This window comes from Podarcis cretensis, assembly GCF_951804945.1.
Source record: "Podarcis cretensis genome assembly, chromosome: 4".
Taxonomy (NCBI): domain Eukaryota; kingdom Metazoa; phylum Chordata; class Lepidosauria; order Squamata; family Lacertidae; genus Podarcis; species Podarcis cretensis.
This window is the reverse complement of record NC_137173.1, coordinates 25,486,821-25,501,304: the sequence shown is the minus strand read 5'-3', so window position 1 is coordinate 25,501,304 and position 14,484 is coordinate 25,486,821. Positions and strand designations below refer to the sequence as shown.

At 42.5% G+C, this 14,484-nt stretch overlaps 2 protein-coding genes and 1 long non-coding RNA gene across 3 annotated transcripts in view; 2 read left to right on the top strand and 1 right to left on the bottom strand.

Annotated features, from left to right (window-relative positions):
- Nucleotides 1-47: 47 nt before the first annotated feature.
- On the bottom strand, nucleotides 48-9,164 carry LOC307215136. Its single transcript, XR_013838303.1, has 4 exons — nucleotides 9,050-9,164; nucleotides 7,357-7,453; nucleotides 455-6,316; nucleotides 48-272 (listed from the first exon to the last, which is right to left on the bottom strand). It is a non-coding gene; the product is annotated as an uncharacterized lncRNA (long non-coding RNA).
- On the top strand, nucleotides 6,325-12,584 carry LOC307214933 (uncharacterized protein). Its single transcript, XM_079974035.1, has 4 exons — nucleotides 6,325-6,453; nucleotides 9,793-9,973; nucleotides 10,950-11,012; nucleotides 11,569-12,584. The coding sequence occupies exons 1-4, from the start codon at nucleotides 6,439-6,441 to the stop codon at nucleotides 12,360-12,362; spliced, it is 1,053 nt and encodes a 350-aa protein (XP_079830161.1). The 5' UTR covers nucleotides 6,325-6,438; the 3' UTR covers nucleotides 12,363-12,584.
- Nucleotides 12,585-13,967: 1,383 nt separating this feature from the next.
- Nucleotides 13,968-14,484, top strand: part of MIPEP (mitochondrial intermediate peptidase) — a 56,962-nt gene continuing 56,445 nt past the window's right edge. The window contains exon 1 of the mRNA XM_079973725.1: nucleotides 13,968-14,449. Within this exon, the coding sequence (XP_079829851.1) occupies nucleotides 14,276-14,449 (174 nt within the window). The 5' untranslated portion in view covers nucleotides 13,968-14,275. The remainder of the gene's footprint in view (nucleotides 14,450-14,484) is intronic.

Genomic DNA, 14,484 nt, shown 5'->3' with positions numbered 1-14,484 from the left:
ATTTTGCCTGTCTTAATAATAAATTTATGGCCAAATTTAGAAATAGGAAGGATAGTATCCAACCACCTCCCACTGGCGCAGCATGTGGAAAAAAAGAGGTACCATCTTCTGTGTGAGCAGCAAGCAGGCATATGGATCTCTGGGATCAGGTTAGCTGCCACTGCAAGAACTGCTGAGCCTCCGTCCTTCCTATTTCTCTTATTTCACTGTCCTTATTTCTTGTTAATTTAACCAAGTAGGAGTAGGACTTCCTGCAAGGCCTTAGCATCTTCCTGGCAAAAATGGGAGAAAATGTTCACTTGGTGACATAAATAGATAAACATGCATTTTTACGTGCTGTTGCAAATGATGAAGGAAGAGCCCAATGCATCTTGGGTGGATCCTTATGAAAAGCGGTACTTTGCTGCATGCATTGAATGCACTTCAAGAAACTGGTTTTGTTTTATTTTGTTACCTGCTGCTGTTTTAGCCTGTGAAAATTGCCTCTGTGCTTTCCAGTATGCCTGCTTTTTACACTATGAGAAACTGAAGTGTTCTCTGTTCTTAATGGCGCCAATGCAACTAATGAATAAGAGAAACAGAAATCCAGTTGTTAACTCAAGGGAGATTTTTGTCACTCTCCTATAAATCGGGCAGAGAATCTCTAGTCCTTGAGTGGTTGCTGGACTTCAGCATCCACAATCCCTGACCACTGGCCATTCTGGCTGGGGCTGGTGGATGTTGGGAGTCTAATAACATCTGGAGGGCCACAGGTTCCCCACCCCTGCAGTAAATATAGAATCATTCCAGCTGGTTTCTGTGACTCCTAGAAAAACCTTCAGAATATCTCCAAAATGCTGTTGATTTCATTATTCTTGCCTACATCAGCCAAGCCAAGAGGGTCGTTCAGGGATAGTTTCTTTGCAGTCACAATGATCCCACACAAGGGAACATTTAATGGCATCAGAAATGAACTTTGATCAAAACTCAGGTCAAATGTGGCCGGTTTATGGCTTATTAAAATTATGTTTTCTTGTTTTGCTTTGCTTTGTTCTGTGAATATGAAGCTGCTTTTAATACAGCATTTACAGAATATTCTACCCGAGAAAGCTGTTATAAATTGAAGTTTATGGCACACACTACTATTTCCCTATCTCAGTAGTTCTATATTAATGCAACTTTAGCCTAAGTATTATCGACTCAGTAGTTGGACAGTTCTATTTCAAAGGTTGTTTTTCAAAAGATATCCAGTCTATCCAATTGCCAGTTATGTTGATGTCCAGAACTTTATCTGACAATGAAGGTTGATTCAGGATTTTTAAAAGTTATTTATTTTTACTGTGAATACAACTTGGGGCGGGGGAAGAGAAAGGGGGTAAATCTGTTAAAATATATGAAGGACAATGGGCTACAGCCAAGGTTATTTAACTACAGGGTGAAATATAAAGCCTTTGGCTGACATCCTAAGCATATTTACTAGAAAGTAAATCAGTTGACCTTACCTCTCGGTAGATGTGGTTAGGAGTAGGCGATTTATTAACTTCCAGTTTTCTCTCTCTTGCTCCCTGCCACCAGCACACAGAGCAATATAGACTCTGGCAAAAGTGTGTCACCTTTAAACCCCATTAATTTCAATGGGAATGCTTAAAACACATGCATTGAATTCAGTGAGACTCAGGTGTTTGGCAAGGGTGTATGTTGTTAAAAAAAGATTGTTTAATTGAAGTGCAGGCATCTGGGAGGGCTGCAGAGTGCAAACCACTGGAGAGATGATTTGTAGGATGAACGAAAGGGCACTTGCAAACACCCCTTGATTAGTTCAAAAGTAAGATAAGCACAACAGAAACTGTCAGGCAGTCACGGACCTGGGCATCTCAAATTTTAGTGGCACCCTGTGTGAGTCCAAAATCCTGCACCCCCTGCCTCTTACTTTCCGATGGACTTTATAGTTGCGACACCTGCTACAGTGGTCCAGAAACTCCGTGCCCAGGGCAGCCATACCAGTCATACTTCCTTAGATCTGCCTTTGATACTGGATAATTTTTTGGCATGGCACTGGGTAAATTAAGTTCTTGTACCTGCATTTTCCATCTTTTTGAAAATGGATCTTTTATTAACAGGCAAGTGGAAGTAGCACATCGAAGACTGTCGTGTTAGATTTGCCTTCTGTACATAGCTTAGCAATGATTGTAAAAAAGACACTGATGCTAAACTGGATTGCCCAGCATGCTGTGAACCTCATTGCTTGCATTTCAATAATATTCTTTTCCTGTCCCCAAATGAAATAGTTGAGAACTGGATATATGGAATTACAGACTGGCATTTTAGTCATAGCGGTTGTTAAAGTATTTTTAAAAAATCATTTCAACTGAGACAAAAACAACTGTCTTGATAGCCCACCTGATTTGTAGTCACCTGCTTTGCAAGTTGATTTTTGAAGGCACAGCCTCCCTTCCCCAGATGGGTGGGGTATAAATAATAAATTATTATTATTATTACATTATATTGTTCCATTCACTCTGAAAATGTGGCATAAAATTATTTTCAACAACTGGAACAAGCAGCAAAACATTGCAATGCATTCTTCTATTGTAGCTGGAGGGTGTTAGCCAGCCATGCAGCAATACTTTCCATTCCCTCCTCCCAACCTCCAGTTTTCTTTTCCAACTGACAGCACTCTGCAGCTACTGCTCAGTCCTCAATGGGCTGTTTCTCAGCGGGGTTGTCCCCTTAGGTTTATGAGTTTAAAAAATCTATTTTGGGTACTTCTCCTTACCCCAGAGCTTCCCCAAGCATGCTGCCACCTCTCTCTAGTTTTTCAGTGGTCCTGTTTTGGCCACTGTGCCTGCACCAGGGTTGATTACAGTTTTAAAACCTTTTCACATTTATCATTGCACGACCACAAAACTTGAGAAAGCTGGATGGACCCACTCACATGGCTGTGTCTGCCATAGTCTAGGTGCCTATGCCGTGATAATGAAGAATTTGTTCAGACTGTTGTTCAGTGCTGTAGTCCTGTGACCCTGTGGGTATAGAAAGCAGGGTAAATAGAACGGTGGTCGCCAAGGTCTATTCTCTGCTCCTGTTGAAGTGCTGCTGCTGCTGTTGTCTGCTCTCTGCCAGAACCAGGCAATTTGCATCAATGCTTCTGCCACTCCCCCCAGCCCTTCCTGGCCTATGGAGCATAAAAAGAGCTTTGCTGCATTAGGCAGCTTCTCTAGTCAGGCACCTTGCTTTTCACAGTGGCCAACCAGATGACTATAGGAAGCTCACAAGCTGGACATAAATGCAATAGCAACTGGTACCCAGAGGCATACCACCTCTGATACTGGACGTATTGTCGCTATTGCAGCTAGCAACCATTGATAGCTTTATCCTCTATGGATGTGTCTAATCCCCCATTTTAAGCCATCCATGTTGGCGGCCCTCAATACTGCTGGTGGAAGGGAATTCCCCAGCTTGAGAATGCACTGTGAAGAAGTATTTCCTCTTGTCTGACTTGACTCTCCCCTTATTTCACTGCATTGAATGACCCTAGCTTCTACAACAGCAGGGAATAGAAACCCAGAAGATTCTCCAGGTGTTGCTAGATACGTTTGACCCTCCCACTGACACAAATTGCCTGGCTGACAAGTGTACCTTCATTATGGCAGCTTGATAGGAGACAGAAGGATGAGAATGGACCACTATAGCTGACACTCACTGCCCTCATACCTGCAGAATTGTGCTGTTTTAGCACTGGAATGGAGCAGAATGCTTTGGATTTGCTTGTAGATGCACTGATGTTACTCCCTTCAGGAAACTCAAAACATTACAAAGAGAGGGAAATGTTTATCATTATTCAGGTTACTCAGGAACAATGTTGTGTACAGTACCTTGCACACCAAAGCCGCTTTATTTAACAAACCTCTTCACCTTGACCCCTTTTTGCAGCCAAATTTTGCTTTGCGTGAAGGTGGTAGTGGTTGCAGCATATTAAGGCTGTGGGGCTGCTTTAATATTAATAACTTTGTTTAGAATGTTTTGATTTTGGAAAATACGAAGGCTGGAAGAATAGATTGGGCTTAAGGTAAAGATAAAGGGACCCCTGACAATTAAGTCGAGTCGCGAATGACTCTGGGGTTGTGATTAAACATGCTCTCAAATTATCCTGGAAATTCAGTGAGTGGAGTTCAATGGAGCACTAAGGAGATTGTTCTGTCACAGCAAGCATCTTTCCTTGCCCAATGGAACAATAGTCCCTCCCCCTCCACACTGTTGGCAGGGGTGTTTCCTCCTCTCACACTGGCTACTGCTAGCGGAATGGGTTTGCTAAATCAGACCTTATATAATTGCGCAGCCCAAAATCCAAAGAGCCATTTCAGACCAGTCCAAAGGCTTGATCTCACTCAGTTGGCTTTTTTCCATTTTACACTATTTCTTTTAAGAACTGATTTATCACAGCAGACATCTGCAACTGGGTCAAAAGTTGTTTTTCCAATTTCACCCTAGAGACTTGCTATTTATGAAATAAAGTGGTACTTCAGGTTACATAAACTTCAGGTTACATACGCTTCAGGTTACAGGCTCCGCTAACCCAGAAATAGTGCTTCAGGTTAAGAACTTTGCTTCAGGATGAGAACTGAAATCGGGCTCTGGAAGAGCAGCGGCAGCAGGAGGCCCCATTAGCTAAAGTGGTGCTTCAGGTTAAGAACAGTTTCAGGTTAAGAACGGACCTCTGGAACGAATTAAGTACTTAACCTGAGGTACCACTGTACAGGACCAAAATACATCAGAGGTGGGGAATCTCTCACCCTCCACAATGGTGCTGGACTCCAAACGCTCCATCTTTCCTGCCCATTGGCCATGCTGGTTGAGGCTGATGGAACTTGGGGTCTAACAATATTTGGAAGATCACAAGCTCCTCCATCATTGCCTTTAGTTCCTGGCCTGGGTCTGTAGGGAAGTGGGCTTTAAGAAAACAGTATTGTTTTTGCAGGTCACCATAAGCTGACCTTGAGCTTCATCAAATTAATGTCCCTATAAATAACATTGTTGAGTTTAAATTTGCATAACACCCCCACCCCAATCTAAACCGAACTGCTGTTAATTTCTACTGCAATGCTTGTAAGTGTTTGTTTTTTTGTCATGTTCTCATATGACCACTGATTATGAGGTTCCTCACAATGCTAAAGCACAGCATTTGTGCAAATAACCCTCAAAGCACACTTTTTCCTTGTCTCTACTGGACTAAACTAGCGCCAAACTCTTAATTCTCTGGCTTGCTGCTAGCATCTTTTAGCAAATAAATAATCTAGGTTTTACAGTGGCTTGTGTTTCAATATACAAAAGTGAAGGAGCTTAACTGAAACTTTTCACATTTTTTTGCGCGGGGCATTCTTTTTACTTTTTGAATATATTGTAGATTTTAGCTTGGAGTTTGAGCCAAAGGACCTTAGCCATAAATAAATGGTATATTTCTGTTGACTGCCTTTTCTTTCTCAATGTATATGGCATTTGCATATTGAAGACACCTTCTGAATGATTCTGTGATTTAACTTTGTTGATAAATATTAGGCCTGCTTGTTCAACTTGCTTGTATATTTTGACACTGTTCTCTAACAATTCCCCGCCTTCTGTATATGTTCTTATGCATCTTAACAGCTCTGCACTGCTACATATGTTTCAAGCCAGAATTCCTGGCTTCAGAAAAAAAAATTACTTGGCTGTTGACAGCTAAAGGTATAATGTATAGGATCTCTTTACCTTCATATGTTGTTTGCTGTATCATTTGTTGCCAGATTTATTTGCATTCTGTATATTTTATATCTTTTTAAAAAATATCTTCTGGGAATGAATCTACAAACGTACATTCCATGTACCGTGCTCTAACTTTATATGTTTTGATTAAGAATGTGCATAACTTAACATTTCTCAGCTGTGTCTTACATAATTTCCACTGTACAGTTTCAATGTTTGTGACTTTTTCATAGCATATAAAATATTGTATGTGAGCTTTAAATATTTGAACATTATCTGACAGCAAAATATCATTTGTTTTGTTTATTTTGTCTATTTATAATCTTGCTCTACGAACCTAAGGCTCCCCCCCCCCGCAACATCTAGTTAACATTTAGCTTGCGTAACTTCTCATTTTGCATGAGTTATCCCAAAGGAATTTACAATAACATATATAAAAAATTTAAAGTTATTGCACATATAACATATTTTTTTTTAGAAACATAAAAACAGCTAAAAAAAACTAAACATACGTAAGATCAATTTGGATCCAAGGCAGATACCAACAGGTGTTGCTGCTGCCGCTTCTGTAAATAGGATTGCATATTTTACTCATTTTCTAAGAGAGAGCAAATTGAGAAAGGTGGAGAGGTTGGCTGCTTTCTCAGTCACTGTATGTGATGTTTGTGCACAAGCCAAAAACATGCACATGTCTATCTGTGGGTGGGTACAGTTGCCCGAATGTCTCATGCAAATGTAAGTAGACACAATTGCTGGCTAAAGATACATCCAGAAAGAACACATAGCCCACTTTGCTGTGCATTATGATAGCTAGAAGGGTTTGGTACTGCAGAAACAAGTAAATTTGAATTTCCAAGAAAGCAACAAAATGGTCCATATAAGTCAAAAACATGATAACATTTCATCCCCCTTCCCCCAAAGACCAGGATTATATTGTGAGCGGATGGAAGGGGCAGGCAGTCCCCATGCCATTTTTCTAACCAAAAAGCTTCACCTGCACCCCCTGTTCATACATACTTCATAATGAAACTGTTATTTATGTCCATAGCAGTTTCCCTCCCAGGGCAAATAACAGTCAGGGATGCAGGGAGGAAAAGTCACCTGGAAAATGTTTTGATGCTGGGCTTGCCTGAGCCTAATATAGAAAAACGTGTAAGATTGGAGAAATGCAAATGTGAACATTTATTTAACGTATCATTTAGTTTGTCCCAGAGCTGGCCAGTAAGACAAACCTGGAAGAGAATTCCATTCTGCAAGAAATGCTGCGTGGAACTTCATGCTGGAGGGAGTTTTGTTTGCAGAGTTCCCTGTAAGACAGAAAATGACCTCAATATAGCAGTAGTTCAGTTTATTTGGTCTACAGATAGGGATGCAAGAAGACACTGGTTTCCATTCCACTCTGTGTTGGTCACCTATAACACTTTCTTCTCTGCTGCACTTTGGCTTCTGACAAAAACTACCGGTACATAATTTGTCTCGCCGGCCACTCTGGGGAAATGTTACACAATTGCCTAATCATTACTTTATTCCCACACAAATTATTTTAATGAAGAGTAAATGCAATGCAAATTGGAAACCTCGATCAATTACGTACCGTTACTCATAGTTTCTGGGCTGAAAACAACAGTGAATACTGACCACATTCACAAGACTTGATTGCAGTTCCGGATGTGGGACAAATCAGTGAACACCGGCATTTTCCACTCCTGTTTCCATCAGAATTCTCTTGACAGCCCTGTAGTCAGACCATAAATAGATACAGACCATAAATATCCAAAACTCTCCTTCATTGGAGGTTTTTAAGCAAAGGTTAGATGGCCATCTGATGCTTTAGTTACGATTCCTGCATGGCAGGGGTTTGACTAGTGACCCCTAGGGTTCCTTCCAACTCTACAGTTCTATTATTCTAAAAGAAATCACCGCAATCCACTAAATTATTCCTCTCCCAATTGCAAAAGGGCAGCATTTGGCCCTTCCTGAAGCCTTTAGTCACTGGTCATAGATCCGTCTGTAGGAAACAATACTCTTAATCTCAGGGTCATGGATTTGAGCCCCACATTGGGCAAAAGATTCCTGCATTGCAGGGGGCTGGACTAGATGACCCTCATGGTCCCTTCCAACTCCACAATTCTCTGATTCTATGAAGCTTCCAAAAATTATTAAACCACTTGTTGTCCAAAGGTTCCTGGACAAAGGTTCCATTGTTATAAGCAAACTATTCATGGGATGAGTAAAATACAGTAAGGTGATATTATTAATGGGAAAAGTTGAGGGGATGCATTATTTGAAAGTGGGGCAGGGATTTTTCAATCTTAAAAGAAGATCCTTAAAAAAAAACTTCCCTCAAAGAATCCTGGGAATTGTAGTTTTTTAAAGGTGCTGAGAGTTGTTGGAAGACCCCGTTCCCCTCACAGTGCTACAGTTCTCAGAGTGGTTTAACACTAATCCCTCTTCAGAGGGAATTCTGGGAATTGTAGCTCTGTTAAGGTGAATAGTGGTCTCCTAACAACTATCAGCACCCTCAACAAACTACAGTTCCCAGAATTCTTTGGCGGGGGAGTCATGACTGTTTAAAGTCATGTGATACTGCTTTAAATGCATAGTGCAGATGACACCATGGTAAAGCTCTGTGCAGTTAACAAGAACGGACTTTGGGGGTTCAAGTGGAAAACTGACAAAACACTGTACACTGGTGATTAATATTTAAGTGCTGGAATCATTCCACATAAATATCTTGGCACCTGCCTCCATATTAATCATTGAGCGTATCTGAAAACTGGATAACAGCTTTTAGAACTTAGTAACCTACTCCCCAGCTGCCCTTGCTTTAGCTTCACATACAGTGCCTGAGTGTTAAGCACAAGATACCCAAAAACATATCCTGATAGGCAGTGGCGGAAAAGGTAAGACTTGGGTGCAAACTATGCCTGGGGAGTAGTTGAGCAAATATGTAGAGGTTGAACATAAAGTCTCCTGTTAGGAAAAATATTCCATGTATGTTAGGGACAAAGGGGCTGTCGAATACTGAGTGAGACTATTGGTCCCCCCAATTCAGGAATTGTCTATGGACTAGCAGCAACTTTTCAAATGGGGGGGGGGGAGGTTTCCCCAGCCCTAAGTGGCCTTTATCTGAGCCTCACTGGGCGGTTTTCAATATAAAACAAGTAAAATAAACTATTAAGACATAACCACAACACATTAAATGAGAGAGAGTAAAATTCCTGAAAATAACAAGATATTTGGCTGATGCCCAAAGGATGACAAGGTAGGCCTCCCTGAGGATGGATTTCTATACAGGAGTGCCACCACTGAGAAGGCTCCCTCTGGTCACCTGGAGAACAGGATCCAAGCACTTGGAGAACAGGATTCAAGTTCTGCCTCTGGAGCAAAGGTAGCCTGGCCCTAGCAGCTCTCTGGATGGAAAAGCAATTGAGAACAATGAGAAATATGCTCTGAGCCATATGCAGTGACAAACTGAACAAATGTAATTTTAGGAAAAAAGCATTGGCACTCGCCCCCCACCAGTACATTATTAAATTGTATTCTCTTACAATATTTGCTTGCTGCTAAAATTAGCTCTTGATTAAGGGATTTATATACGTCCCATAGGAAGTCTTACTAACCTAAATGAATTATGGACTACAGCAACCTATAAGGACTTGTTCGGTGACAAAGTACAGACTTTGTATGCAGGCATCTCTATTTCTCGCCCCCCCCCAAAAAAAAACACCCTGATTCCTTCTCTTGAGATCTCTGAGGTGCTGCTAGACAGAGTACGGAGCACTGGACTAGCTGGACTAATGGTCTGACTCAGTATAGTACAACTTTGTATGTTCACAGTAACCTCCTCTGTTATCTAAATGAATTTTACCCACACACCCCCTACACTATATAACCTTGTGCCCAATTGACAGCATGTGCTAGCATGTGTTAGCGAACTCTCAAATGCATTTAAAACAAGATGAAGATGCACAACAACTTTATGATTAAAATATAGTATTTATTTTGCAAAGCATGCTATTCACTGGTTGTTTTATGTTGATTTTTTGCTTTTAAATATATTGATTCCTTCAGCTGAAATTAGATAGGATGAAACTCTGGATTATTCTGCTGGCTGTTGCAGTCAGCACAGAAGAAATACAAAGGCAGAACAGTTGCAATGAAAGGTTTCCTGGGATCCCTGGGAACCCTGGACACAACGGCATACCAGGACGTGATGGACGTGATGGACCAAAGGGAGAAAAAGGAGACACAGGTATCACACGTGTTGTCATCATGAGAACCCTATGAGCAAGTTATACAAAATATGCTGAGGTAGAGGAGAGCAGAGCCACTGATTCACTGTAACAATTGAGTTTACGGTGATCTTCAAGGCTACTTTGGGCGTGAGGTTAATGTTTGCATCTGCAGCCAATGCTGATGGGTTGTCAGGAGTTGTGGCTGTGCAGTACTATGCGTAGTACAATTATGTGGTTGGGAGTTAATGAATGGAATAAGTTTTATCCCCTTCCCCAATGAGAGCCTGTTGTGAGCATCTCTCAGGTGAGAGATGGGAAAGCAGTATTTGGTGGTCTAGATTCCAGTGGGTGTGGGGCATTAGTGTTTCAGAGATGGGATGAGTCTCTAATATGTGTATACCTGGCAGTGATCCTTTGTATGGGAGTTATAATATTGCTGAGTGTGAGTGGTTGGCTAATGAATGGTTGGTTGATAAAGATAACAAATGAGGTAGGACTTCCAGTTTTAAAAAGCGAAGCTAATTACAGAAGACCAAAGTCACCCAGCCATTAACTTAGAATCAATCAGTAAAAAATATGAACTGGTGATATAATGCACGTACTCAAGATGGCTGTACCTCTGTACCTGTGCAAGCAATGACCAGTGGTACTGCTTGCAGGAACATAATAATAATAATAATAATAATAATAATAATAATAATAAAAAATTTATTCCCTAGCCACTCTGGGCGGCTTCCAATAAAACACTAAAATACAATAACTTATTAAACATTAAAAGCTTCCCTAAACAAGCTTTTTTCCCTAAAAAAGCTTCCCTAAATTATCTTGCACTGCCTTGGATTTTGTGCATTCCAGTTCTCCCTGATGGAACAGAATTGTGTGTTGTTGCAGGATGTGAGGTCATTTTTGCAGTCCAAAAGCAGAAAGTTTAAACATCACCTTTTTTAGAATGAAATGCTTAACAGAACTGACACTGCCTTTTTCTGCGGCTAGGTGAACCAGGACATCCTGGAAAATCAGGCACAGATGGCATAAATGGAGAAAAGGGAGATTCAGGTGAGAGCAAAAAGTGGTTTCGCTGAAAAACATTTTAGCTTGTTACCTGCTCCTGAGGGGATATGGATAAATGCAGCTGAATCTTCATGGGTTAGGGATGAGGTTCAGCTAAGATTTTAATGCAAACCTACCTAATGGGCGGGGGGGCATTTAATTTGCAGTAATGTCAAGTGAATTAAAAAGTGCCACTATTGGAGGATAGAGGTCACTGTCTCCCACTGTATGTCTTAAGCACTTCACTGAGCACATTATAATTAAAGTGTAGTCTGGAATCCTCCCATTTCCTATATGTTTGGATATATATATATCCCAAATGACAGCTAAATTGCAGCTCTGGAAAATCTCTTTTCTCACACAACACTTTCTCTCGTGCTCTGAAAATTCCAAGACCGTCCTTGACCTTCTCATCTCCTATCAGCGCAGTGTTAGCTAATACAAGAATGACGAATGCCTTTTCCTGTTATCTTGCACATATGCTCCTAACAATCTGATACTAGATAATTAAACCATTCTTTTAAATAAAAGAAATCTCTCTCTCGTTCTCCTTTGCTTTTAGGAGCTGATGGCAGAGTTGAAGAGAAAGGGAACAAAGGCAATAAAGGGTCAAGAGGCTGGCCTGGGAAATTTGGACCTAAGGGAATTCCTGGTCCTGTGGGTGATAAAGGTCAAAAGGGTGAGCTAGGACTGCAAGGACAAAAGGGGACAAAAGGGGACATTGGGCCCATTGGCCCAAAAGGACTTAAAGGTGAAATTGGAGTCCAAGGTGAAATAGGCTTAAGGGGTCCCGTTGGACCAATTGGCCCCATTGGTCCAAAAGGAGAGGTGGGAGGCCCAGGTCCAAAGGGCAGTAGAGGAATCCAGGGAGAAAGGGGATGGAAGGGAGACAGGGGAGAAAAGGGAAAACTTGGTAGTACCCCAGTCATCCCGAGAAGTGCCTTCAGTGTAGGTCTCACCACTAAGTTTCCTCCTCTCAACGTTCCCATCAAATTTGACAAAGTGATGTATAATGGCTTAAACCATTATAACACAGCCACTGGGGTATTCACCTGCCAGATTCCTGGTGTCTATTACTTCACCTACCACATCACTGTCTATTCAAGGAACGTTAAGGTAGCTCTGATTAAAAATGGGAACAGGATGCTCCACACTGCAGACAGCTACCAGAGTGGTGAAGACCAGGCCTCAGGAGCGACCATCTTGGAGCTGCAGAAAGGTGATCAGATATGGCTGCAGACCCATGGGACTTCTAATGGTTTGTTTGCAGACCCTGATGATGACACGACCTTCACAGGCTTCCTTATATTTAGTACCTCAGAGACAGCAGCGCCTATACCACTTCTTAGTTTGTGATCTGTTTTGTTTCTAATGTGATGCTAATTATACATACTATTACTTATTTCTCACATCGAGATTTGTATGGCAACAAAGCTCACAAGAGCATATTAATAGCTCCTTGCCAGTGACATAGTCCTTGATGCTAAACATTTTATAAATATTCCCAGGAGCGGTTTTGTTGGTTTTGAAGAATAAATCTGAAAACTAGGCCAACTAGTCCATATCTCAATTCTGCCTGCCTGCAACAGGCAGGTCTGCCTGCCTGCAACACCATATGTAACCCTCAAAATCACAAATGTGGAGAATTCTCTTATCCTGGGATGAGGGGGTGTTGCTGTTTGTTTAAAATGAGGAGATTAAGCTCCCATACTTTTTGCCAGAATAGCTAGACCTGGATTAAATTGTACAACCTACTTTTGTATGCCCATGCCAATATGCATTGAGCTTGTTTGCTAGATGCCACATCAGGACCTGAAGAAATTTATCCTATTTCTGCCACTCCCCACCCTCTCAAGTTCCCACTTAGACTATAGAACTTGGGTTTTCTGTTTTGCAGTGGTGACGAGCCAAGCAAATTCAGGTTCCCTGTTATGGTTGGTGCTGTAGTTGGCATTTTCTCTAACATGCTACAATGTTTCTGAACATTGGACAATGTTTGCCTGCAATAAAGCATACTTTTACCTATTTAGTGTCTTATCTTTTGGGGTATAAAAATTTATTTCACATTACTCTGGAATTCTAAATGTGTGAGACAGACAGAGGGGAGAGGAATATTCCTTGATGCCAAATTTGAGTGAAGGGCAATAAGACTGCTATCTGAATTTATTTAATTCATTTATTTAGTAATACACAGTACAGTACCCTTATTTATTACATCCCATGCTTCCTCTCAGGAGGAGAAATGCTTCAATGTTGCCCAGAGCTCCTGAGAGGAAGCATGCGAGAGAGTGTGACTGGCCCAGAGGCAGCCAGCAAGTTTCATGACTGAACTTGAAGCTGGCTGCTCTCCCTCTGAATCCCACGCTCTAACCACTATACCACACCACCGAATTCACATTTCCGGGGTGTAAAACCCATCAGCAGGTCCGGTCCACACATGAAACAAGGTGAAGCAACCGCTTCAGGCAGCAAGATCTGCAGGGGCAGCAGATCCAGATGTGGGTCTTTATTCTTCCCCCACCCCCTTGTGCATGATGTAGAATGATCTTCACTCAGGCCTTTTCCTTGGCGGTGAGGGGGAGGCCATTTTATATTTATATATGGGGCCTGGGCTGCCCATTCGTCTCAGAAAGATTCCCACTTCAGATGAAATCTGCACAGCAACCTGTGGCTCGGGTGTAGTATTTACACCTAAAAGTGGTAGAGCTGTAAATAATGTCCATTCAAGGTGCAAGGATGGGGCGTCGTTTTTAAATATTCTTTCGGGTGAAAAAAAGGAAGAAAAAAGGCAGCAAACAAAATGCCTTGCAACACTAGAGCAGCGTGAAAAGTTGCAACCCCCTTTTTGTAAGGATTCTTGCTTGCTTGCATTATTTACTAGTTCATTCGCTTTCCCCATTAAAACAGCGTTCAAAAACTAAGTAGAGCCGGCGCATCATCATCTTTACCATCATCTCCTTCAGCTGCCCGCCTCCGCCTCGGAGGATGAGGATAATTGAAAACATAAGCACGGAAAGCCGAAGCGCCACCTGGCTCGGAAATCCCTCTTGCCGCCACACCGGGGCGAATGTCTGCCTCCAGGACGCGAGAGGGAGGCGACGAAGCTCCTCCTCACGGCCCGGCCGCGTAAGAGGTCGCCGCCGGAACCAGGAACAAGCGAGGCCGAGGCACTCTAGCGGCCTGGTCGGCGTGTAGCGAAAGGAGCTTTCCCCCTTCAAGAAAAAGAGTACAGGCCGAGCAGGCAGGCGGGGAGGCCGGCCGGTGCCGCCATGCTGGCCGGCTGCGGTCGTGTGGCGCGGTCTGCCGCGACCGGCCTGAGGTGGGGCCCGCCCGGCCGGGCCGGCGGCTCCGCTCCCCAGAGATGGGTCAGCACCAGCTGGTCCCCGGTGGGCGCTGCCTTTAACGCTCAGCAGCAGCACCGGCGGGAGCTGGGGAAGAAAACGGTGAGAGGCTGCCTGGGCCGGGGAGGCTGGGGCGA

Bases quoted from the DNA above. Each gene is read 5' to 3' on its own strand.
- LOC307214933 (XM_079974035.1), top strand. The intron at 9,974-10,949 runs GTATCACACGTG...TTCTGCGGCTAG, and splicing joins GGGAGAAAAAGGAGACACAG to GTGAACCAGGACATCCTGGA. The intron at 11,013-11,568 runs GTGAGAGCAAAA...CTTTGCTTTTAG, and splicing joins TGGAGAAAAGGGAGATTCAG to GAGCTGATGGCAGAGTTGAA.